The sequence below is a fragment of the Cyprinodon variegatus genome, unplaced genomic scaffold (assembly GCF_000732505.1).
Source record: "Cyprinodon variegatus isolate N-32 unplaced genomic scaffold, C_variegatus-1.0 Scaffold1376, whole genome shotgun sequence".
Classification (NCBI taxonomy): Eukaryota; Metazoa; Chordata; class Actinopteri; order Cyprinodontiformes; family Cyprinodontidae; genus Cyprinodon; species Cyprinodon variegatus.
The window spans coordinates 26,745-54,104 of record NW_015151829.1 but is presented as its reverse complement, the minus strand read 5'-3'; the positions used below and the strand labels follow the sequence as shown (position 1 = coordinate 54,104).

The following is a 27,360-nucleotide window of genomic DNA, read 5'->3' as shown; positions in this document are numbered from 1 at the left end:
GCTACAGGAGTTTTTCTGCAAAAATCCAGGATGGTGATACTTCTTCAATGAATAGCCACTGCTGGTGTGTGTGTGTGTTGGAGGGGGTGTTATGAGGTGTGAATGAAAACAGTCTGAGCCAGTGACTGCAAGGTCAGGGCACAAACTTCGGCAATGTTTGATGCTTTTGTGGAAATAAACCCTCTTAAAAACATATCTTTTTTTTTTTAAGTTTTGTGTTTATAAAGACTTGATGTTACTCTGTGGGGATCAAAGAATTCTTTGAAAAATAGAAAATCAAATCCTTTTTAAAACTGCAATTTTTTTCCTCGGCTCATTTCAACAAACACACTTCGTAGCCAGATGTTCTTGGAATCTTTAAATAGTTCTCAGATGTTTTTGAAGAGGTTTGAAAGTTTTCTTTTTGACTCTGTCAGCTTCTTTTGTACTCATCTACCATGAAAACTATCATGGTTGTTAGTCAGGGTCATAAAAGTAAGACTGTTCATCCAAACCCTCAGAGAAAAGGTAAGTAACTCAGAATGAAAGTATCATGCAGTTAAAACCGTGAAAATACAAATAACCTTTTTTCTTTCTAGGACATTGAAAAGGACTAAAATTTCCAATGTAAATTAAAATGACAAAATAATTTCTATTAGATTGATGCCAAATAAATTGTATGACTGGAGCTAAAGATTCAAGATCAAGCCCTCCCGTTAGTTTGCTGGAATATTTTCCTATTTCTCCTGACTGAACTACTGGTCTGGTTTGTAGGTGTTGCTTGCAAACACTTTTTCAACTCGCCCACCATCTTCCAATGGGATCAAGATCAGACTTTGTGATTCCAACACCAAATCAACATTTAGATTTGACCGATGAATAACTTAACAAGAATATTTACCAGTACTACGGTTCAACAGAAGCGCACTAGAAATAAAACTGTGCATCCATGAAGCAGCTTTAATTCCTTTTAATAAATAAATAAAGAAAAAATAGGTTCACAATCCAGGTTAAAATGCAGGTCAGCAGACATTAGAGAGAGACAGAACACAGGAACAAATAACTTTATCCCTCGTTTGCATGGGTTTTAAGCTGATGGGATATGAGTCATAATAGGATTTTCACGTGACGAGCGCTCCTCTTTTTTTAGGCCGGGAGCAAACAATCACATGTCAGTGGCGGTCACTGGATGCTGTTCACTGAGCTGATTCCAGGTGTCTTTATTACAAATATAGCACAAACGGGGCAGTTATACGGTAAAATAACAACACAAAGGGACTCTTCAGCTACTGAGTAAAAAGTCATTGTGTGATGGCCTGAATCTACACGAGTCCCGAGCTATTGCTTGCAGAAAGCTACCAGCTACAGTGTTCGTACTGTGTGCAATGCATCATTCAATGGGTTATTATTAACAGTTCAACAGGAACAATGGCTGCTCTGTCAGACCCAAGACACCTGGAGGTATATTCTGATATATATCTGCAGCAACATGCAAAGTCACACATTTGTTCAGATAATCAATATCTTTGTCAGATAATAAGATCATATCCTTAAAGAAAAAAAATATGAAAATGTTTTGAAACAAAAACAGCAGACCTGCATGTTAATGATCCCAGAAACACTTAAACAGATCAAGCTATCTAGATGATAAAACTGGACATAAAGCAGAAGATCATACGTTCCCTCCAGACTCAGGTGTGTATTATACAGTGTTATATCATACATATATTAACAGTTTTTAAACATACCAGCTTATGTTAAGAGCTTTGAAACCAGTGTGACAAAAATGTGAGGAAAGGTGACAGTGGGACAGGTTGGAGTGTCGACACTTCAGTCTGGGATCAAGTCATACCGAACCTGTCTTTAGTTTTCCTTTTTCAAAACACAGCCTCCAAATTATTCCCCATTTATTCTTTGCAATCCTGATATTTAACCATTTCTTACATGCATTTGGGTGTAAAATAACTGTCCACTATCCAAGTCTAAGCATATGAAAGAAAAAGTCTACACTGGAGTTTAAAGTAAAAGCTTTTATCCAAACTTATAGAAGGGGAAAAAACACCAAAGAATTGCCAGGAGGACATTCTGCTCTGCAGTGCAGGCAGAAAGTTTATGGATTAACAGTCAGAAACTTATAATAGGCTCATATTTAATAAATTAGAATATCTCCTCTGATGAGGCTTTTCTGTCAGATTTAAAGTGCATTTCAAAAACACTTTAAAAGCAAGTATGAAACCCGCTTTTTATTTAGCCAACATTTCCGTAAAAAAACAATTTTTTTATTGTTTCCTCCATGCCACTACAAAGTCTTTTTTTCCATGCTTGGCACATTAAATTGTCTTTCTACTGAAATAAGCTATATAAATAAACTTGCTGTGGTCTAATTTAATATTCTAACCTAAAGTCATTTAGAGATTTCAGCTAATTGCTTTCTATAACAAAGCAACAGAGCAGTGGAATCCATTTGTTGTTGAATTGGGAATAATGAATGATATATTGTTTTCCCTGTAGCTTGAAAGTCCACTCCTCTGGTGTATTTGTTTGTTATAAACCCACACATATATTATTTGTTGTGACATATTGTTATAGACGCACTAATATTCTTCAGAGGGAAAGTTGCAGCTGTTCAGAAACATCAGCATCAGCTGGACCAAATCTAAACAAGCAAAATCTTTGGTAATTTGCTGCTCTCTTAACATCAAGTCAAAGCAGACAGATTTCTGCAAAGACGCCGGAGAACGCCTATCATCTGCAAAGGGTTATAAGGCCATTTATAAACAAATAAAAGCCAGTCATTCTCCAGGAACGACGATTATTCACAAGTGCAAAACAGCCAAGATAGCTGCCAGTCTTCCAAACAAATTCCTCTAAGTGTTAGGCCTCGAAATCCTTCGATTACTCATAAATAAAACTGATTATGAGAGGATGGACGGAAAAAAAAAAAAAAAACACTCTGAAAACTTTATGCTAAGTTAGGAAACGCTGAAGCAGAGAGTTTCTTCTTTAAAACTAAAATCCCAGCATGACTTTAGTTAGCAATGCTGCATCTAAATAGATGATGTAGGACCAAAATAAATATGGTATTACAACACACAGAACGGTACAACAAACCTGGAACAACATTGGTAGAAAGATTAGGCCATAATTCTATAGCAAAGTTATGGAGGAAAAGTTGTAGATCCCATAATAATGCACCTAAATATAGATTATGGGTACAAAGAATTGCTCATAAGAAAATAAAAAAACTACTTTCAGGTAATTAAAGTGGGTCTAACACAATACCTTGAAGAGAAATTAGCAAAATAATCCCAGCTAGTTTAGCTTTTGTCATGAATCCTGACTAATTCGGATTTTACCAGGAAATAAATGTTGCAACCTGTTCATTAACATCCCAAAATAGTTTGCTTCTCTCAATGGATCTATAGAAAAATAAAGATGAGTGAAGCTAACTATTAGATCATTGTGTGGATGTCCTTTCTATGTTATTAAAAAAGAAGAAATGAAGGAACTTGATTATTATTTTCTTGATTTAAAAACAGACAGACAGAAGAATTTACACCCAAATAAAGAAAGAAAAGGCATTTTTGAAAATTTTCCTGTAGTGCAATAAAAGTGTATTCTGTTGTTCTCCTTTTCTAATGGTGGATAGACTAATATACCTTAAAAATGGCTGACGGGACTGATGATGTATTCTCGCTGATGAACGGAATGCAGCACAGAGGACCTGCCCTGGACTGACGGTCATGTGGATGAAACAGTCGCTGTTAATCCATTTAATCTTCATAGGCACCTTCAAACAAAAGATCTCTAGCTTATACAGTGAATTAAATCTCGCCCTCATCTTCCTCCTAACGACTCCATGACCAACAAGGTTGGAGTTTTGTCTCAAAGCTACAAATGAAAAGCTGAATTTTCTTTTTTTTATTCTGCGCTCCCTCCTGTACACAGCAGCAAATGGAAATAAATTCCTTGGTTCATGTCACCTTTGACTGTCACTAAAACAACGTCTATTACATGAGCACACTGTTAGAAGTGGGGGTATGTGAAGCTGCGTGTTTGTGTGCTGAGGGCGTTTTAGCTCGTCGTCTCTGCAGAGAGTTCAGCTGGCGCCACTTCACAAGGTCTATGTTCAGGCTTCCACCACCTGCTGCCTGCTAAGCAGCCTGTGCGTCCAGAGAGAAGGCGGCCCTGAAGCCGATGTTCGCTACAGCACGTGGCAGCAGTTGTACTGAGCCAGCGGCAGGATCTTGGGCTTGTTTTGTGTGGGTATGTTGAAGGCCAGAGCTTTCTCACACAAAGGGAAGTGGAAGAGTCTGTCTCGGAGCTTGATGCTGTGCCGCTTCCCCTGCTCCGCCCTCGGTAGCGACTCGCCCCTGGTTCCAGGAGGATTTTGGGGTTGAGGCTTTTCTGCCGTCCCGTTCTTTTCATTTGCTTCCTCCTCCCTTTCCGTTTTCTCCCTCAGGCTGGCGGAGGATGCAGAGATGCAGGACTGACAGGAGTCTGGTGTTAAGAGCAGAGGAGGTGGTTTGCCAGTGTTGTTGTTGGGCTCCATCTCTTCATCCTCTCCCTCTTTTCTGTTAGAGATGTTCAGCTGACAACAAGACACCCTTAAAGCCGGAGAGGATGGAGTGACTTCAGATGTCTGGCTGAGCGTCTCATCCCGATGACTGACAGGCTGATCTGATATCACACAACCGCTGTCTTCGTTTTCTCTTTCCATCTCCACTGACTTTTCCTCCTCTGTTTTACCAAACTCTTCCAGGTTTTCCATGCACTCCGACATCTCCTCCACTTCCTCCTCTATTTCTCTCAATGTACTGTTTTCTTCTTCTTCACCCTCCTCCTGCTCCTCCTCCTCGTCCTCCTCACAGATCTGCTGCAGCGCAGGGACGTTCTTGCCCACAGGAGGCTCTTCAGCAGGAGCAGGCCGGAGGGTGAAGCAGAGGCTGGGCTGCCACGTCCCAGGAAACGTCTGCTGAGCCAAAGACCTCATAGCCAGCAGATCCCCGGACTCTGGGGCACACAGCGAGGGAGACGTAGCAGAGAGGGCCCCTGTGACCCAGTGGGGTGGCGCCTCAGGGCTGAGGAGGGCGTCATCCAGGCCCTGCAGCCACTGGTGAGCCTCGATCTCATCGAGACACGCACGGCAACATGGATCCTTCTGCAGCATCCTGGAGATCAAACTGACAAGGGAAAAAAAATAGATTCTTATAAAGCTGCAATTTAAATAAAAGCCAGAAACATTATATAAACAACCTTATTCACATTTAAACATCCAAAACGGATACAATTGAATTAACCACAACCCATCTTGTCCATGTTATATTCTTTTAGTCTATAGGTGTGTTGGTTTTCCTTTTCTTTTATCACTTTCCTGTGATTTCACAATTTTTTTCAATTGGTTAATACAATTCAGGACTTAAACTGGTTTAGACCTATGCACTAGCCACTCGTGTGTCACAGAGTGCATTTCTTTCCATCTTCCTATTCACACATCATGTGAATCAAGGTCACATAATAAATCTGGTGTCAGGTGTTTAAGGGCATGTTTGCAAATGACCTGTTTCTAGGGGGAATGTATCCCTGCATTGGTTCAACCTCAAATTGTTAAATATAAATCACAAAAAGTGTTTAAGGAGATTATTCAAAAGACTAAGGTTTAAAAAACTATCATGGCACCCATAAAGCAAAGTTTTATGTTTGCAGAAATCAATTAAGGCTTTACTTCCTTACGTATATAACAATGTATCATTCTTTGGGTTTCGTCCTTAAAAAACTGATGATTGAAAATCAAGTTGAAAATTAAACCATAAAACTGGGTGCAGGATCATCAAAAAGCTAAATGATAGTAATTTAGAGTAGATTTTAGATTAAAGTAGAATTATCTTAAAAGAGTGAATTTGTTTCTGAAGGAATAATCAATTTATTTTAAACACAATCATCAAGAAATCTATGAAGACATCTGCAAGTAAAGTCATCTTTGTCAAAATGCTCCATGGCTAAACCTTTAGAGTAGTATTTAAGTTCAGGCATTTTGAATGAACAATCTATAGAAATTGCATCAGTTTGGTGCTAAAGCACAAAAAGCAGAAATAGGAAATGCAAACAGCAGTAAACAAATAGAGGATCTGGAGTTCAAACTATAATGCTGACAAAGCTTTTGTTGTTTTTCAACTAGTGTTTAATTCTTTGTTTCGTCAACACAGGGGGAACAAAAATGTGCAGCGTTGTTGTGATTTTTGGATTCAGTGTTTTCCGTTTGTTTACCCTGCTGCTCTGGGAGCCAAAAAGAACAGTGTGTGTTTTGGTTTGAGGTGTGAAGGATCGAGGTTGAGTGCGAGGAGAGGCTTGAATGCTTGAGTTGTATTTTGTTCCAGCAGCTATTGTATGATTTTGACAATAATAAATAGTGGTTCACTGTTCACAGCTTTTAATGTGGAACCTTAGTGTTTATTTTAGCCCAACCTGTATTTACAGGAGCTGGAGAATAAAACATTAAATGTACGTGTTTATAAAAAAACTCTCTTAAACCAAGAGAAAAATGTAGCCCCTTCTCCAATTATTTCCAACCTTGGTAAAGATTGATAAAACGTCATAAAAGTTTGGATTTTAATCTCCCACTAAACCAAAAAAAAAAAAAAAAAAAAAAAAAAATAGCAAATGATCAGGTGTTTTATTAAATATGTGAATCAAGAAATTGTCTATATATATATATATATATATATATATATATATATATATGATTTTAGAGCATTAATTCATTGGTGGAAATCTTTATTTTTTACTTTGGGAAATTGATCATAATGACTAAATCATCTTCCTTCATATATATTGATTATGTTTGCACCGATGCAATTTTTTGGCCCCGATACCGATACCTGGCAGCGCAGTATTGGCCGACACCAATACCATCTGTTTGCAATTGATGTGTTTGTATATGTGGACAACTGCATACTACTTGGGTGTAAAATAATTGCCATCATTTCAAGCTGCTGCCTATCTTTGTGAAGCAGGAAAAAGAATAATGCAAACTGAATCCAGTAGAACTTTTTATTGCCTACCTGGAATGGGTGACATTAGTTGAATAAACTTTTGGCTCTCAAAATAGTTTCGGTGCCGTATTTGTTGGTACTTGCAGCCTGATACTGGTACTGGTATCGGTGCAACACTAATATTAATGTTCTGAACTTCCATATCAATGCGTTTATTGCACCATGTTTTTATCTCCCACTCTGTTTATTGATGCCTTTATGGAATGAAAATGTTAATTTACTGTCTGGAAAGCTGTACTAAATGAAATTTTGTTTTGTATACACAGAGTGCATACAAAATGATAATAAATGTTTTCTAAGTGTAAGTCATCTTTACCACTCTTCCAAATGGGTAAGAACAATGACACAAAACATTTCATGTTATATAAAAGTGTGATGATCCATGGAGGTCAGGATAATGTTTAGCTATTGGCTGAATTGAATTATTCAAAGATACAGGATGACATTTAGAGAAGAAACTTAATAAAAAAATCATTGGGCACCAAGCTGATCTAAGCTGCAAATATTGTGAGTCAAACTAGGGAAAGACTTTCTTCTCCTGATCTTCTAAATATAAACCAGCAGAGTTTGACAACAAAACACAAAACGGACTTTGTTGTAACTTGGTGCCCAACATTTTAGGAGTCAGTTAATGAAATAAATTTATTACCTGGTACCTTTTTTTACCTGGTAAAAAAAAGAGTTAGTTTGTGGAAAAGCATGGCGGTGCATCTATGATGCTGTGGGCCTTTTTATGTCCCTTTCCAAAGGCATCATGTACTTATCAGGACATTTTGAATAGAAAAAAATCAGGCTGCCACTGCTGGTAAAATTAAAATAGGTCATTTGATTTATGCCTTAAAGGTTGGATTTTTGTCAACCTTTAAATGTGTAATCCTGCTGCTACAACTAAATGTTAATTTATTCTAATTCTTTTTACATATCTTAACATAACATATATATGTATATGGTTCTCCTGAAGCTTACTCTCTGCAGTCCTCTGAAACGTGTTCAGGGACAGTGTAGCGGCAGTCCAGGATCATGACCAGAGTCTCGCTGTCGTTAGTTTCCTGGAAGGGAGGGACTCCACAGACCAGCATGTACAGGATCACCCCAAGAGACCAGATATCTGGAAAACACACCAAATAACAGTATTGTTAGATTTAATGAGCGACGTTTCAAACTCCCAGGGAAGAAAGTAAAACATCTTCCTTTATCCCACAAATAAGATGAACAATAACCCTTAACAAATCAATGGATAAAGAATGCAATAACTACACAAATTACATTACATAATATAATCTATATTATGAAGATTTTAATCAAAAGGTCAATCTGCCTCGATTATATTCTTTAAATGTCGCTGCTGAAAAAAAAAAACTGTATGAAGATTTTGTGAATAACTTTTCCTTGTTGTCAGTGTCAGCTCTTCTTGCACCACATTTAAATGTCATATTTAGGTAAAAAAAATTATTAAAGAGTCCTTTCAGAAAATATATATCCATTCACAACAAACAGTTAAATTCAGATGCAATCAGTTACCCATGCAGAGCACTGATGGGTTTCTTAATGACTTAACTTGCAATACGCAAAGAAAAGAGTATAAATGTCCCAAAGGATGTGAAGTCAGCAGACCTGGAGGAGGCCTTTCAGACCCTTAGACACAGATTTTGGGGGAGAAATCATATATATTTTTAAATTAACGGTTGACAAACCAGCACCATGCAACTTATTAACACCTGATTAAACACGGGCTGGATTAACTCTATCAAGGCAGAGCAACAATTAAAACGGAACAATTTTTCCATCAAGCATCTATTGTTCAGAAATGAGAAGATTTTCTAGTCTGTTACTCTTTACTGCAGAGCGGCTTTCTGAAACACAGGGTCTTACATACACTTTTCAATTGCTCAGAAAACAGAGACAGGTTTTTCTGGCGGAAATATTTCTGACTGAAAATAACACTGAAACGCTTCATTTAGAAACTAAAGCTGCAACATTTACTGTATCTTTAAGTAAAGCAACGCAGACTCTTTGCTAAATTTGGCAAGCCATGAGCATCATGTTTAAAAAGAGTATGCAAACCTGCTACCTCAGCAGACAGCCTGACTAACAACCCAACCAGTATCTGCTTAGCGACTCCATAAAGAGCAGAACTTCAAAAAGGTTGTTTTTTTTAACACCAGCAATGGCTTCACTCTAGCATTGAGCATCATCAATAACATTAATACAAATACCAATCTAAATATTCTAAATCACTTTTATGAATAATGTTTGTCTGCTAAATTATCAAGATCATGGTTTATATTTTTCTATTAAACTTGAATCTTTAACATTTTAATTCAAAGTTTATGGTTCTATATGGCCTATGCTAACCTTTTGGTATGAGTGCAACTGGTCATACCACGCCTTTAGAGAGCAATATATTTCAAAAACCTTATGTCTTTCATAAACACCTAAAATGGCATAACATTAGTTAAACATCCTTTTAAATTTCGAAATAAATCTTGCATGTTTTTCCTTCACTACTTGTTCGTTTTGCATGCAGAAGACAAACGATTACCCATAAAACTTTTAAGTCTGACTCGTTTCTGTGTGTATTAGAAGTAAAACATTTGAGTAAAGCAAACTGGAGACGTATGAAGGAACAAGATGACATAAAAAAAAACACATTAACACATGTCAACCAACACTTGTGACACTGCTGTTCTTTTTCCGCCTCCTCCCTTTCCTTCCTCTGGCGTCCTTGAGCCAGCACAGTGAGGAGGGTATTAATGCAGACGCAGGACAGCGTGAACCAGACGGGAACACGCACAGGAGCTGAGCTGAGGGCTAAAGGCCCGTAACAAACAGAGGCTTCGCTGTGGTGGCGTGCTATTCTGAGAACGATCATCCTTCTGTCTTTCCTGCCTCTGTGTGTCTTCCAAACACCAGAGGCTGGAAGACCGGCACATTCTGTTCATTTATAGTTTTAACCCTGCAGTGAAACTAGTCAGAATAAAAAAAATAGAGCGGTTTTTAAACATAAAGAATTATATATAAATATATTAATTTAGTATTAGTTTGATTAACGACACCAAACAATTTTAACCTCATTCTAAGGGCTTCTTCTACACTTACCCTTAGTCTTAGTTCATTGCTCTTTAAAATAATGCAAGATAAAAGGAAAACTCTTAATGGGGCATAATAAACGATAAATATCTATTCTATCTATTTTCAAACTTTACATAAGAATCATAAACAAGTTTCTCTTGCAAAGTTTTATTCAGCGAAAGTTTAGATTGCAGAATTCAAAAAGCTTTTTAAAGCAATTTTTAAACTTTTCGATCATAACTGTGAATAATGCTGATTTTTAATGATCATGTTGGCTACTATAATAGCCTACTGAGTGTTGCATATTAGGACAGGAAAGATGGCCTTTAGCTTTTTGCACATTACTGTGCTTCTCTCTAATGTTAGCAGCTTAATGTTGCAACATGTGCAATGGGAAAACTATAATATTCATTCAAATATAACATCTCTACTGTAGCTATTTAAATAATAACATGGATCCAATTAAGGACTGAAGACATGAATCCCTCAGACAGTATACCGTCTCTCCACAGACTCGCATTACTGAGAGCTGTGCTGATTCAGCCGCGGTCCCACATTAAACTTATGAGGGGCCAAACAAAAGCCCTCAGTTCTCCTTATACAATGTACACTCAAGCACACGCTCACCCCCATCCATCCACAGCTGCGTTACGCAACAGGGAGGAGAAACCTCTCGAGAGCTGGGAGTACTTTCCTCTCACTGGGGAACATCACACATTCCCACCACACATTAGTGGGCTGCTGACTGAACAGAGATCAAGTCCAGACACACAAACCAGCACACAGCATCTGCTAACAGTATAAACATGGGGGTTTACAGTGCCTGGAAAAGGTTTTCTACTTTTTACTAATTATAATATATAGAAAAACCTACAATTTCACTGCATCTTTCTCAGCAGCTGAGCAAACATTATAAAGACCAAGCAGCAGAGCAGACAGGTCAGGGATAAAACTGTAAAGGTTATGTTTTAAAATAATATCCAACGGTTTGAACATCTAAATGCACCATTCAATCAATAATCTGATATGTCAGAAGGAGGAGCGTGTTGACTAGCAATTATATTATAAAGGGGAAAACCACATGACATGACAACAAACCACATAGAAAAAGTTTTTAAAAAGTTTACTGGAAAAAAAATAAGACCAGAAGGCAACTTTTGTTTTGTCTATATGCAAAAAATGATCTGTAGAAAAAACAACCAAAACACACCCCTACTGACATGAAACCCAGAGGTGGCAGTTTAATGCTGTTCCTCTAAAGAAAAAAAATGCTTAAGGAAAACAATCAATCAGTAAAAAAAAACTGAAACTTGAAAAAAAAAAAAAAACATAAAAAACCCCCAGCCAGAACTACCATGGGGTAGTTTAGATTAAAACATAATGATGGCCCAATTAAAGCCAGGAGCTACAGTATAAATCTGATTGGGAATCTGTCAATTTACCTGAAATCTGATGTTCATTTAAAAGCAGGAAAAAGGGATTCTGTGCTGAAAGATATGTACAACAGCTGTTTGTGTATTTCCAGTTCTCTATGCTGGAAACGCCTCTGCTGGTCATTTTGTATTTCACCCAGAGAGGCAGCAAAGTGCCAGGATGCACCTAGGCAGCAGGAAATCTCCATAAGAAGAGGAGGTCTCTGCCGGCGTTATCACTGCAAGTTATATTTATGTTTATGCATTTATCTCATTTTCCCCAGCAGAGATAAAAACCCAGGCTGGGTGGTGGCTTAACACTTGAGCTAGCCAGCTGCTAGCAATTTGTTGGCGTGTTCTCACTGCTGCATGTTTCATAGTTTAAAATTTACAGTACTGCAAGAATGCATCCATCAATTAATTACTTTTAGATTAATCTGGACAGTTAAAAGGTATTGCGGAAGATCCTTTTTCGATTTTTTTCTAAAAGAACCGCCCTCTCTGCTTTAAAAAAAATGCACATGCACAACCCTGTACCCACTACACAGAGGTAGCGAATGTGAGAGCCGGTTTCTCCTTGTGGACGCTCTGTTTAAAAGTAGCTGTTCTCATACAAGCTTACTGTGTTCAACTGTCTATACTAACCCCTAAATCCCTCAATTACTATATAGAGCAGGGACTATATAGTGGACTTTATAGCGACTCAGTTAACTGACCCTTTGGACAGATGATCACTACTTTTTGCTACCCGTTGGTCACGTAACTCCTCCTTCACTGTGAGGTGCCTGCACCATCTTGTTATTAGTCGCCTCTGTCGGGTAGTGACAGCCTATAGCGACAGCAGGCAGCTGTGACAGCAAATCCAATAATGCTTTACGAGGAGGGCCTTACACAAACATATCACCAGAATGATTGACAATTAGGAGGACCACTTATTGAGAAGATCCACCCAAAAATAAAAGATCGTCCCCTATACCTTTAATTTCTGAGAAAAATCCTGTTTCATACCTTTAAGTTCTACACTCAGTCAAGAACAGCTGGTAGAAACAACTTAAAAGTCCTGCAGTTGTTTCCAAGTGTCACTCAGAGGGGAGCTAAATACAATACTACAGAAGGCCGAACTGTTCATATGTTTATCCGTAAACAGTGAATAATCTGAGCAGCACTTTACATTTATCAATGAATTTTGCCTAAAGTTAAAATTAAACAGCTGATTTTCAGTTGCAAAGCAACAAATGTAAACTGGATTAAAGGCGAGCAAACATTCTCTGTATTTTATGGATGGAAGAGTTTAAGGGAAATCTGAAAAGCTTGAGCTCAAAGTTGAGCAGCCCAACAAGCAGATCCAGGCTCTGTGGATTCATTAGACAGACACTTCCTTTGAAGCACATATTTCAAGAGCAAGTACGTCATAAAAGGGTCTGTCACAAAAGGCCATCCAAGTTCAGAAAGGAAAAAAAAAGAACTTCCTTTGACGTATATTTGGAAGTTGAAGCCAGAGTTTCCTAGTCACCGCTGAACCAGGCTCACTTGTTCCTTCTGGACACCAGTTATGTGGAATGTATGAGGAATTTGAAGTAACAATACCCTCTGATTCATTGACTATATTGGACTGATAAGGGACATTCTTTTATTGTTGGACAGGATCCTGGCTAATCCGCTCCCACCGGTTACCCCTCATTCTCAGTCCAAACCATAATTGTGAAAAATTCCTCCAGATCTACAATATTTTTTGTGGTTTTGACAGACAGCAAAAAAAAACTAACATTCTTTAAAGGGTCACAAAAAAGCAAACACAGAGAGGACTGTTTATCCGTCTGGACTAGGCAACATCTTTGAATGTCTGGGTTTCCCTTCTGGACCACTAATGTCTGTAACTTCACCACAGATAAGCAGAGAAAAATGGAAATATACAGAATATATATATAAAAAACACTAAATAGATTCTTTCCATTGACCTTATTTTATTTTAGGATAATTAATGGTGGACAATGAATGTTTTCTTGCTTTACTTTTAACATCAAATGTGTTTTTCTATCATGATTTAATTATGTTACAGCCATATTCCAAATGATATTAGATTAATCTATTTCCTCATGGCTTTACACACAACATGCAGTCATAACATTCATAATACAGTCAAATTGATTCAGTTTTCTATCTAAGGAAAACCAGCTGATTGCATCGACTCATTAACTTCCTGTGAAGGCAATCCCTCACACTAAGCATGCTTGTAGCGACAGTGGAGAGGAAAACTCCCTTTTAACAGGAAGAAACTTTCAGCAGAACCAGGCTCAGTGTGAGCGGTCGTCTGCCGAGGCCGACTGGGGTTCAAGGAGACAGAAGCAGAGATACAGAAAGAAGCAAAGTAAACCAGCTCCACAGGCGGCCCCATCCAGGAAACACACAGCCTCAATATTATTATTATTATCCTTAATATATTTTCAAAGCTTAAATCAAATTCAACTGTGTTAGATTCAGTTGTTGTGACTGGATCAGGAGACGTGTCTGAACAAGGCTTCATAGCTGACAGTTCATGTTAGAGCGAACATCAAGTATTAAGTCAAAGGCATTTTTTGTGGACCACCAAGACAACAAACACATCAGGGAAAGAATACAGAAAAAAATGTTGCAAACAGCCCTGTTGCCTCCATCATACATTAATGACAGAGATATCAGTAAGGCATAGGGATGGCAGTAATATACTGTGGTGAGGTTTTTCGACAAGAAGTGAAAGGCAAGGAAAAGATGAATGATGTACACAGATATCCTGGATGGAAACCTGTTTCAAAGCGCTCTTGGCCTCAGATTGTAGCAACGGTTCATTTTTCTGCACACAGCCAAGGAGCAAAGGAGTGGCTTCAGATCATCTACATGAATGTTCAGCAGGGGCCTAGCCAGAGCTAAGATTTTAATAGAGATTGGGAAATGGTTGTGCAGAAATATCTCCCAACAAACCCGGTGGAGCTTGTGAAGTGCTACAAAGAAAAATGCATGAAACTGCTCAAAGATAGGTGAGCTAAGCATGTGGCTTCAGATAGAAAAAGACTTGGTTTAGTTAATTGGTGCCAACAAAGTATTATCAAATGCTATTAATACCTATGTAAATTTAAAGTGTTATTTGTTATACGTTTGTAATACATTTCTGAACATTAGATGAACAATTTAAGCTTTGTGGAAAAAGATTAATTCAAAGAGATTTGGAATGAGCCTATCCGGGTATTATTGATAAAAAGTTTAAAAGAAAAAGGGAGCAACCAGTAGGGAAAACTGCTACTGTGCTTCTGATGTCTGATCACTGTGTTTTCTGTCAGCAGTCAATGTAGTCGTCCACTATTTAATCTAAAAGCATTTTGTGATTCCTTCTGCTGACAGGATTTATAATTTTATAAAATACCAATAACTGTGTTAGTGACAGAGAGTGGACATCCAGAATATTTAAAGTATATAAATACATTTATTTTGAGGAAGATAAGAAACAATCCAGACAAACTTTAGTCCATTATCAAACTGTAAAAGCTGTAAAACTGTAAAGTAAACAGAATACATGTCAATATATTTACTGTTGTAAATATTCTGTAAAAAAAAACAATTTTATTCAGATTTTATAATATTTCGATTTAGTTTTCATTAAGTCTAAAGTCAAAAATCATCAGTACCAAAATAAATAAATCCATCCATCCATCCGTCCGTCCGTCCGTCCATCCATCCATTCTGATCCACATACCTCCTCCATTCATCTTTTTTGTAATTAATCCACGTAATGACCTTCACTTTTTTATGTATATTAGTTGAGCAAGTAACTCTTTGTTATTATTTTAGTTTCTAAATGGTCAAGGATCCTGGGATTGTTCATGAGCTTTATGCTTTTTAAAGAGCCTTAAGAGGAGGAATTTAACTGTTGATAACCGGGACCAGAAACCTAGAGCTGGGTGGTAAGCATGAGGAGAGGTGTGGTAGTTACTGTTGCATCTTAAAATAAATATTCAAATTTCAAAGCCTGTGAAAAAGAGGCTTCAGTTCTTCGAAAACATTTAAATTAAAGATAACGCCTTTCAACAAACAGATCTAATGGATCTTAGATTACAAGAATTAGTAAGAGTTAAGAACCGTAATGATATTTGAAACCTTTTTTTGACCTTTGTATTAGACTGTATTGCTCTGCAGATCCGGTCCTTTTCAGGCATTATAACAGTAACTGTTGATATAAACAGTTTATGAGCCTTAAGGTTGATTTGAAAACAAAGACAAAGGATTTTTTTGTCTGAAAAGCTTCTTCGGCTGTGCTGCTCTCTCTTGATCTAAAACGGGACGCGTTTGTGAGGATGGGTATCCATGTGCTGCTCACAGCTGGCTAAAAAGCACCCATCAGCTTCCACCACACATGAAAAAAAGAAAAGAGAGGAGTATGTGTTGTGGCAGAGAGCTTGAGGGGGGGCATGAACTGTTTTCACACTTGTCTGAGGACACACATGTCAGACTTGTTCAGTCCCACTGGTCAGAATTTACTTTTCAAAATGGCAAGGTTTGACCTTTTCAAAGTGGGAATTGTGTGCCAGATGTTTATGAGCAGTCAGTATCTTACCTCTGCCAGTAAGAGAGAAGACATTAAAGCAAATTCTTAACCTAACAAAGTGATGCTAAAGTTGTCAATCAGCTGACAGCTAGGATTTAGTGGGGGGTCCTATAATAATCTAATTTCATCAGCATTAATCCCCATTCCAATGTTTTGTATGCTCACACCAAGGGAGGGGCCTGCTGCTTTAAATTAGAACAAAATTAAACTACTTTTTACTTTTTTTTTTTCAATCTAGGGACATATATTGGCTTATCTGAAATAATACTCCTTATGTGAATCTATACATGAGCAATTAATACTACGACTCATACAGGCACCAGCTAAGAGCTGTTACATCTCTGCAGTTACAGTTACAATACAATCAGAGGAAACTGAGGAAAGAAAATAAATAACATAAATAATTGGCTCTGGTGCTGCTGATCTGCTGTTTGACGTAAACTAAAGTTTTTCATGAAGGAAAAAAACTGCATGTCTGCAATGTGGGCAGCGCCGTATTCACCGTGAGAGATGCTTTTTTTTGTTTCCCTTGTGGGGCTGATCTATGACCCAGTGGCTTTTTTCGCAGTTTAACCTCAAACTATTTCTGACTCCACGTCTGTGAACTCTTGCATAAGCAGAGATTCGTTACTTATACTGTAGTGGGTATAACAGACAGGTTGGGTTCCAGTAGTTATTTAACTTTTTTATTTCTTTTATAATTTCTAATCTTCTGTTCTTGTTGATTACCTTTTCTTCTCTAACTCCTTATAATCTTTTTATAACTGTAGCCTTTCCAATGTGTTTCCTAAGACAGATACAGATACAGCAACAATGTCATTAATTTTATTAAATCAACCGTACAACAAGGAGAACGTGTTTTTTGACAATCATATATCATATTATCATATAATTAACCATATATGGATTATTCCAAGATTATTGACAATATGACAATCATATATCATATTATCATATAATTATCATATAATTATATAATTATCATATAATTAACCATATATATATATATATATATATATATGGATTATTCCAAGATTATTCCAAAAAAGCTACAAAACAATCCACTGGACTTGGTTTCCAAGTTCGAAGACACTTTGCTTCCCATTCAGGATGCTTTTTCAGCACCAAATGTAAGAATTAGCCTTAAGTTTGAAGTTTTATATACTGTAGTAGCCCAAAAACTTGTTTTGGCTTAGGAAACATGCAAATGGGTCTGCCCCTAGGAATGAGGAGTCGTTTTGGGTGCTTCATAAGCCTGTTGTTAGTGTAACCCATAAGCCATTGTTCAGCTGACAGAGCAACTCACCTGGAGAAGCAATTGTACCAAAATTGTAAAGTAAACATTTTGCATTTAAGATAAAAAACTTTTTCGTCTGTCATTATGCTGTAATGAGAAATGAATGGAAAAGTTTTTCCACTTGAGGACCTTTTTCTATCAGATAATAAGTCAAAAAAAATGATTAATAGATTCAATTGTTTGGCAAAATAATATAAAATAATATAATATATATATATATATATATATATATATATATATATATATATATATATATATATATATATATATATATATGATATATATGGAGCCTTCACTGTCACAGAACAACGGAACGTCTGAAATTTGCTTAAACTGAGCAACACTAAACATTTTTCTTCAAATTCCTCTAAGTCTGGGAGAAAAGATGGTGAATGCTCTGAAATATCCAACAGAACCCCATTAAAAAAAACAACAAACAAACAAACAAAAAAGCGACCTTATCTATCCCCCATACAGAATGTGACAGGATTACAATAATCTGCCAGCTCCGTCTACAGAATGCCTCATCATTTGATTTGACTGCAGCAGTTTGGAAACTGAGAACAAATGGAAGCACAAAATCATGGCCAGGCCTTATATAACTGCACGCAGCAGTTAGACCTTATGAACAATCGTCCCTGTTTCTCTGCATCTCATCAAACACACATCAAACAGAGCGCACGTGTACAGCAAAGGCGGCCTGTTCATAAGAGACAAACATCAGAGCAGCACAGAGAGCAGCCAATGCGTGTTTGCGACTGTTTATGAGTCTTATTACTAAGCCGAGGTATCTCAGAGGGACATCTATCCCTGCGTGCTGCTCAGGATTACATCCATAAATAAATACATGCTTGTCAGTGAGGGAGTCAGAAGTGTTTGTTTCTATGAAAGGGATGACACAGCCATGTTATCGACAAGCTAGGTCATGTTAGATGATACAGAAATAGAGCGGATAAAGTGCACTTTATTTGCTGAGAAGCAGAGCACGTTATGGTGAGGGAGTTAATAAAAAATGGATTTATGAGGACGTCCTTTTAGAAAAGAGAACCAACATGAGAAAAGAAAAAAAGGGACTAATGCAACCCCGTGACTCATGCTGAAAGTTAAGCCGTTTCTTCATCACCCCTCCCAATATTTCACGGGACAAGGTCACAAGAGAAAATAAAAACAGACAATTCACAAGCTCTTAAATTACACATCCCGTCATTTGGAGCCATTTGCAACTCAACCTTGCTTTCATGGATAAATGCACCAAATGCCCTCCTACAAGAAAGCACTAATTGAAGTGGGGGGGATTTGTATTCAGCAGATGAAACCAGAGTTAAGAAAGGGGATACAAAATCCAGCCTAGTCCAGCTTAGCGGATAAGACCACCAACCTCCCTGAAGCAGACATTCTCTCCTACTATCCCTCCTTCCGAAATTACAACACACAAAACCAAACCCTCCTTCTGCTTCTGCAATGTCAAAATCCCACAACCGGGGTAACCCTTCTAATCAGGATGTGCAGAAAACGTGCAGCGCTTCCCATTTCCCGCTCTGCAGAGAGGACAGCATTACAGAACGTGCCCAGTTGGCTCATGACTGGTTGACCCAAATAAAAACGCTAATCCTCAGCAAACTGGCTCAGACCTCCACCACATTCACACATAGGCACGTGAATGAAGAGGAGTGAGCGCTACCCACAAAGGGTCAGGAGAGCAGAGATGGACATGCACAGTTTTACCGTTAACATTGCAAACAGAAGAACCATATTGCTCTGGAACAAACCTAAATTCAGACTGCATTTGTTTTTCACATGAGTGCAAAAGTTTGATATTTTTAAGATTATCTTTTGAGGCTAATACACTTTTACAGCTGAGATTTTTAGGCTTCACTTTACCACATATATGACCACCTATTGAAAAAATAGAGCCAAGTTGGGTTAAAGAAAAAGAGGAAAATATACTTGAACTCCTCCTCTTGATGCAGCGACTAACCCCTAAACAAAATGAAACAATTTCCCTTTTTTCCAGGGGTGAAATTCTCAGACATAGATAAGCAGACTGCCGTCCCAACACAACCCAGGGGGCACTGGATCTTAAGTCTGCTCTAGATCTAAAACCCGAATGACTCCTTTAGCAGCTCTGAAAGCTTAGAGATCTGGTCCGCTGTTTCATGGCCATGATTAAAGCTACGCTGTTCTTCCACCTCTCTGCATGGAGTCACCTTTCCAGGAGCAAACTTTCCAAGGGAAGCTAAGATGCTTGATTCCCAAATAGCTGTTTTTTTTTAGTAATTTGTGCAGGAAAGGTGTCCAGCCAGGGTTGCTGAGGCTGTGGAGGAGAGAATGGCTCACTGAGGGCCGATTTATACTTCTGACGCATAGCCTTTGCTATGCGTCAGAAAAAAATGAGAAAATAGTGCAAAGTAAAATCAAAATAGCTCTCCCTAGGCCCGGGGTTTTATCTGTAAAAACATCGATTTCAGGGTGTGTTACACTAATGAAATCTAATTCATACATATCGACTATTATGATCTGTTTAAACCTAAAGACATTTAATATCAGCGAATCACTCGATGCCATGTGAAACACAAACTGTTTCAAAAAGAATTGTACTTTCAGTCTAATACAGAGATAAATATTAAGATTAACAAAGTTTCTTGTCAGAAGGGAGGGATTTCCTTAAAGTAAACAGATGAATGACTCTTAATTATTCATTACTATTTTTCGATATTTTTGTGATTTAAAACCTTAGAAATCAATATTTTAAATTAGACAATCTCACATTGAAATGAACTGATTTTTTTCTCTCACCCACAGCTGGAGCATCATACTCCTCTCCCAGCAGGATTTCCGGAGCAGAATAAGCCAGCGACCCGCAGCTGGTGGCCAACATCATCCCCGGCTGGAATAAATTGCTGAATCCAAAGTCTGTCAACTTCACGGCGCCTTGTTGGGGGAAGAACACCACGTTTTCCGGCTTCAGGTCCCGGTGCACCACGTGCAACTGGTGGCAATACGACACCGCACGCACAATCTGAGCAAAGTGGCGCTTGGCGGTGGCCTCGGCCACGCCGCCCTCATGGCGCAGGATGTAATCGTAAAGGTCGCCGCCCTCAGCCAGCTCCATGACAAGGTAGAGAGTGGTGGGAGTGTCGATGACTTCGTAGAGCCGGACCACGTTTGGATGCTGCACCAGCCTCATACACCTACAGATACATAACAAGAATGAATACATTTATGTTTTAATCCATGAAATACCATCAGAAATAATGGCTCACTGAATACGAGAATGTTTTTGTAGAATGGATGTAATATTTTAATGATAACTTTTATCAGACAGCAGTTTTCATTGTAGTAGAACATTTACAATAAGGGTTATTTGACAGAAATATTTCTGCAAATAATATCCAATTTTATCAAACTTTAGCTGCTTAACCTTTTTATTTACATTACTATCATTAAAACTTTACACAATGAATGTTATATTATCTTTACAAAGAAAATCAAACTATTTTCATACAATTTTCCAACCTGTAGACAGGTTATTTCTGGTCTGAATCAATGGATATGCTATAGTTTTTCAATTGGGTTCAGGAAGCTTAAAGGTCCAGGAGGAGAAGCCCATCCTGTCTCTGGGTGGCATCTTGATCAGGATAATCACCCTTTCAACCATGAAAAGCAGGAGCTCTTTTGTTACCTCTAAGGCAGAGCCCAGTTGTGTTTCCATTCTACCCAAGAACTAGGTAAGGAAATTTTCCAGCCCAATTTCAATAATCAATTAGAATGAGGTGTCAACATGGAGTTACTAGCTATTGTCTGCTCTCAGGAGGTACCAGAGTCCTGATGATGCATGTCAAAACAACCTAAAGCTCTGCGTTCAGGTCAGTCTGACTCTGACCTTTAAAAGCGCAAGTCAAAACATAAAACTATGTTAGAAGCTATGAGTACTATGCTAACTTTAGCTTATAAAAACAATAACATGACCTGTTTGGTTGGTAAGCAGTCACTTTCAGACTGAACAATCATTCAAACATCTCTTTGCTTTCTTAGGTAGGTCCAGTTTTGCTCTCCAGCTCATTTTATTGTCAGGTGTGGAAGGTTGTGACTATGTTAAACCATATTGCGATTATTTTTGGATTTTCCTTTGCACTGGACACAATCAGGTAAATGTTCCACTACAGAGTTTTGGTCTTTTTTCATTGACTTGAAAGCTTGCTTGCCCAGAGTTCCTTGTTGCAGGATGTTACTCCAATGAAGATGTAATAAATTCTACTTGAATGCATGAATCCGCATGCTTGCTGCAACTCTTTCTTCCCTCCTGTGTGGTTGCAAACCAACTTTAAGCATAGCACCACCACCTTAAGACCTGGAGTGAGAAAGCTAGTTTCTTAGTCTTGTTCAATGTAATATGACTAAAATTGAACGCCTTTGCAATTTGTATAATTGCATTTCGTTTAATTGTGATTATATTGCAAATGCAATGAACTCCAGTTGTTACATAAGTTTCTTAATCTTCTTTTCCATAGAGCATGAAAAAGGGGATCAATCAGCACTGAACACTGTTGCTAGGTATTCATTGTTTTTATCTCTTTTGAGTCATCATAGCAACATCCTGTTCAGCAGCTGGGTCTCTAGGCCACTGCCTATGAAGCCTATGGCCAGAATGCTAGCATAAATGTTGCCCTGGACAAGACTGTCTTTTTGCGCCCCTGATAGATAGATAACAGTTTCTTTAATCTGTTTCGGGTTTCACTATAATGCCACCCTGGAAAACTGCTCAATGGATTTTGCAAAACAAAGTGATCTAACTCAGAAATATACAAAGTGAATAAAAAATGGTTATATATAAAGTTTTAAAGTCAGGTATGAACACACATAATCCAGTTTATAACACAATGTAGTCAAGTTTAGTTTGCTTTTTCAGAGTGCATTCACGAGGCCTGTCTGGTTTCAGATCTCTTCTCTTGATGTTCAAAACTTGTAAACTGTTTTTCTTCTTCCACTCAGATGTTCTACTCTAATGTCAAATCATCTCTGTACAAATGTAAACATCCCAAAACAGCTTTAGTAACCATGCCTCAAGTCCCTGGATGACGTACTCCAGGACTCTGGGCTCTAAAACGCTCCAAAAGTTTGGTGCGAAAGGACTTTAAGGAAGCCCCGGCAAGCGCATCACGACACTGATGTTACAGCAAGAGTGGGGTGACAGAAGAGAGCTGATTGCATGAGTCATGAACTCCCTCATACCAAGGATGCATGCGGTTACAGCAGAAAGGAAGAACTTTTTTTCTAAACCACATCTTCAGTATCAACAGGCCCAGTAAATGCTGCACTCTTCTGAAAACAACTGGAGGTTTGAGAAGACAGAGTGAATCAGTTCAGGAACACAGAGCCAGTTAATGGACTGTTTCTCCTCTTAAAATAAAATAAAAATGAAAATAAAAAAAAACAAGCCATTGATAGCAAACTCTTTAAATCTAAATCAATCTGTTGGTATCCCACTGCTAAGCTAATTTAATTTACAGCAGAGTGTATGGCGCTAAAATTCAGGCCTTTTGGGTCATGTTATTTCCTTTCTTGTGGAAAAAATATACATTTAATTACAGGGAGTTTTTTTTATTTCCATTTTAAAATTGTCTGACTTAGGTCAGCTGCTGAGCTACAAAAAATTGATAAAAAAGCAGCAAACGGTAAAGCTTTATTATAAAAAAATAAAATCATTAACAATTAATTTGTACTTTATCATTCTAAATTCTTATGATTATGACTTCTATTATCTGACTTGGACAGCTGTATACATTCATTTAAACTGGGTCTCTCTTGAAAACAATAACATATATTTGAACTAATTTGACACTAAATATCTATTAATAATAATTTCTTACTTGACTTCCTGTAAGAGGTGGCTTGTTGCCATGACGTCCAGCTTGGTCTTGTCGATCATCTTTACAGCCACCAGTTGCCCTGTGTTGACATGACGGCCCAGTTTCACCACAGCAAAGTGGCCTCTTCCCAGCGTCCGGCCCAGATGGTAGAGGCCGCTGAGATCCAGGCGACCGGAGAAGCCTTTGGGGTTAACAGGCCCATCCAAGGCTGGGGTCAGGTCCCCAGAGGAGTCCATGGTTCAAACAAAAGAGAGGAGGGAAGCTGACTGTCGATGATTCTGTGATGCAAAAAGCTCCTCAATGCTGGGGGGTTGCCTAGCATAATAAAAAAAAAAAGACAAAACAATTAAACAAAACGACTGAGACTAATTTTGGCCTACGGCCCAAAGAAAGAAAAGGCTTTAGACGAGGTCAGCTGCTGATGTTAATGCCCTATCGCTCAAGGCACCAGACCAAAAGTAGACCAACGTTCCACTTCATTTAACAAAGGCACAGACGACAGAACACGTTTAGATTAAGCACTGAGACCGGATTATAGAATTATAGTATAATCTGAGCAGCAGAGGGAGAAATATTCTGTTCTAGTCTCTTATGTTCGAGGGCTTCTGTTTGAGCCCATCTCAAATATCGTCCTCCAAAGCACAAATGGTAAGTTGAATCAATACTGTAACAAGAAACCGTAATGTATAATGGGGCTCATGTGCAGGAGAGCATGTGTTTATGTCAGAAGATGACATTAAAACCTGGTGATGTCATCATAGTATCTCCCCCCAGGGTGGTGAGTTCTTCACCATCATCTTCATCATCACAATGATCAGCAGCATCATCATTGTTTTTATTTGTTTACCCCAGAAAAACACTCATAAACCTTAAGGTGCTTCTTTTCTATTGAGCTGGTTGTGGAAAAAGGAAAAAAAAATTCTGGCTGTTATGAAGTACGGTGGAGGATCAGTGATGCTTTGGCCTTTTCTTTTTCTTTCAAAGAACTTGATAAAGCTTTTTTTTTATATTCCTGGTTTCTAACAGTTCAGGAAATTGGAAAGTTTAAATCCTGTAGAGCAGATTATATCAAAATTAGGGTTGCCAATTTACTGATATCTTAAACCTGATATTAATTCCCACGAACGGGTACAATACAGGAGGCTAGTTTTGATACCATGTGGATAAAAATATTAAAAGGCATAAAGAATACTTTTATCAAGTAATGGTTTTTTAATCTCAACATGGGACAAGCTTCTCTCAACAGAATCACAGATTGTTATATAATCACAAAATCTTTCCTAAGATCAAAACAAAAAACTCTTCTAGAGCATTTTCATGTCACAAATTCTACATTTTAGTCAGTTTTGTTTTCTGAGCTTGTTTTGTTTCCCAATACAGATTTCTTTCTGTGGTAGTTTATATTTATTTTCCTTTTTTGGGACATTTTTTTAAATGTCTTAGATCTCGTCTGGGTTAGATTCAGACATCATTTGTGCAAATATTCAGTGTACTTTATACGTATGTTTATGTTTTGCAATCTTGCAAGGTTCATCCAGGTATTTTATTCCTCTAAGCTGTGATTTTGCACCACCTTTTAAGGCTAATGTCCTTGTTCTACAAATAAATCTTGAGTAGCACAATCTGGCTGCAGACGTTCTCCATACAGGAGCTGCAATTTTTAAATGAGTGTTGTGTCTAAAATGTAACTTTACATTAGTTTGTGGAAACAAAATGTACAGATCTACAATTTTACTCTACAATGAAACAATGTTTCTGTTGGAAAGAGCAAACCTCCATTGAAGACAAGATAGAATATCTTGAAGAGACTGGGATAGGACCATCGTCTCTCTCAGTCTGCAGCTCCATATGAAATACTGTATAACCTCATGGTTTAGGACAATCATACAAAAGGTGAGGGGTCAGACCACAACTGCACAAGAGGAGATTATTAATGATCTGAAGGCAGCTGGAAACACAGTCACCAAGAATATCACTGGCAACTATCTATAATGAATTTAAATCTTGCAGACACATAAATGCCACATTTAAAAAGATGCCTAAGATTTTGAACATCGAAGCAATTTAGAGGTAAAGGAAAAAATACAGTAATCAGACAAATAGCCAGAATGGGACCATAAGAGGGGTTTAGTCCAGCATGGTGATGAAAGTATTATAGTGTGGTAGTATGCATCTATTAAGGATAGAGAATACATTTATTACATTATGTCAAAATGAGATTCACAAAAGTAAAATCAAGCATATAGTAAATAAAAATAAACATTTCTTGGGTTTTTAGTCACCAAAATAAAGCTCAAGTAGCAAGTGGCTAAAAAGAAGGACTTTAATGTTAGGAGATGGTTAGCACTGTATCCAGGCATGTTTCCAGGCTGCAGTTACAACTGAAGGATTGCAGTCAAAAATATCTCCTTCAAAGTAAACGCATCTGGTGACCGTCTCAGATAATGTATTTTGCTGTGCACGCCATCAATGCTATCTTATGCTGTCAGTGGGTGAGAGGTGGGGTAAACCCTGGACACATCGCACAGAGACAAACAGGACAAACAACCATTCAGCACAATTTAGAGTAGTCAATTAACCTAACAGTCATGTTTTCAGGCTATGGGAGGAAGCTGGAGTACCGGGAGAGAACCCACACATGCACAGGGAGAACATGCAAACTCTAAGCAGAAAGACTCTTGGCTGGAAATCGAACCTGGAACCTTCTTGCTGCAAGGCAGCAGTGTTACCCGCCAATGAGCAACCCACTTTCTAATGTCATGTTTTGTTTTGTGTTATTGAGAATCAAATGATTATTTCATTAAATGCCAGGAAAATGAATTTGATGTGTTCTTGATTGATATCTTAGTTATCCTCAGATCCTCCAATATATAAAATCCTAAGCCAATCATTTATTATCAGCAACAAATTTATAAACAAAGCAGTTTATTATTCCTCCTTATTCAGTTTCCACTTCTTTTCTCAGCTGTTTTGCATCTATTACCATAACAGATGTATTATTCCAGTAATTCTAAAGTTTTCCTGATGATATTGCATCTTTTACTGTTTATATTTTTTGATTTTGATCCAGTTGTTTTCTTTGTCTACCTTCAGCATATTTTTAGCTGTTTATGTTTCAGCTTTCATTCTTTTAAAATAAATCTAAAGTTTGACACCAGGTGTATTTATCTCCCCTTTAAGAAAATTGCTACTCACTCCACTAATGTAATGTTGGATTGACTTTCTCAAAACAATCTTTTTGATTAATGAAGCTTATTTTATAACCAAATGTCCATTTTAGCAGCTTTAGTTTGGTGTTATCATTCTGATCATCATCGGTACTTCATCACTTGCAGCGTCATCTAGCAGAGCTGCGTTATCAGCCTCTTCATCGCCCTTTAACAGCTTCATTGGGCCAAATCCTCGCTTAAAGGCCTTCTTTTGAATCCCATTAACACTGTTACAGCATCCTGTATGTCGATATATCTGCACCAGCCTCCAGAACCGGAGTTGAGGCCAGCTGTTCTAACTGCAGTCCTAAACTTGGCACCCAGTCCTGCTGAACAGCTCAGCCTCCGCAGCGCTCATCACTCCGGCAGACAAACAACAGCAGAGGCGCTAACTTACCATTGCTGCGCAGATGTCCCGTTATAACAGCGCGCGGCTCCTGATAATGTCCTCTGCCTCCTCAAAGCCTCGGTGTCACCGCTGAATTCAGACGCGGAAATGAGCGGCGTCACCTCCTAGTTCTGCTCCTTCGCTGCGCGGAGGATTCACACTTTCCACTTCTTCTTCTTCTTCTTCTTGTTCTGAGCGACTCTCTCTAGCTGAAGAGTCGCGCGCGCGCTCCACAGCAGCTTAATCGATGTAAGCCAAGCGTGCACGCGCAGCAGCTTCCTTCTGACGTCACTGCATTCCAGCGCGCCCCAGCAGCGGCGGTGCGGCTCGGCGCGGCGGCGCGCCTCTTGTAAAGGAGAGGAAAATAACTGAATGAACTCATGTGAAGTCCAAGAAATTATGTAACTGGCCCGCATGCGTTTGTTCCTTTAATTACTTGAGACATAACGATCCACAACATCTGTTATTTATTGACACTGACTAATTATGAACAAGGCGATTCTTT

At 38.2% G+C, this 27,360-nt stretch overlaps 1 protein-coding gene across 1 annotated transcript; it reads right to left on the bottom strand.

The window, feature by feature from the left end:
- Positions 1 to 3,103: 3,103 nt before the first annotated feature.
- LOC107103095 (serine/threonine-protein kinase SRK2H-like) lies at positions 3,104 to 27,056 on the bottom strand. The gene is made up of 5 exons (XM_015402617.1): positions 26,865 to 27,056; positions 23,259 to 23,573; positions 20,185 to 20,579; positions 7,998 to 8,139; positions 3,104 to 5,162 (listed from the first exon to the last, which is right to left on the bottom strand). The coding sequence occupies exons 2-5, from the start codon at positions 23,492 to 23,494 to the stop codon at positions 4,184 to 4,186; spliced, it is 1,752 nt and encodes a 583-aa protein (XP_015258103.1). The 5' UTR covers positions 23,495 to 23,573; positions 26,865 to 27,056; the 3' UTR covers positions 3,104 to 4,183.
- Positions 27,057 to 27,360: the final 304 nt, after the last annotated feature.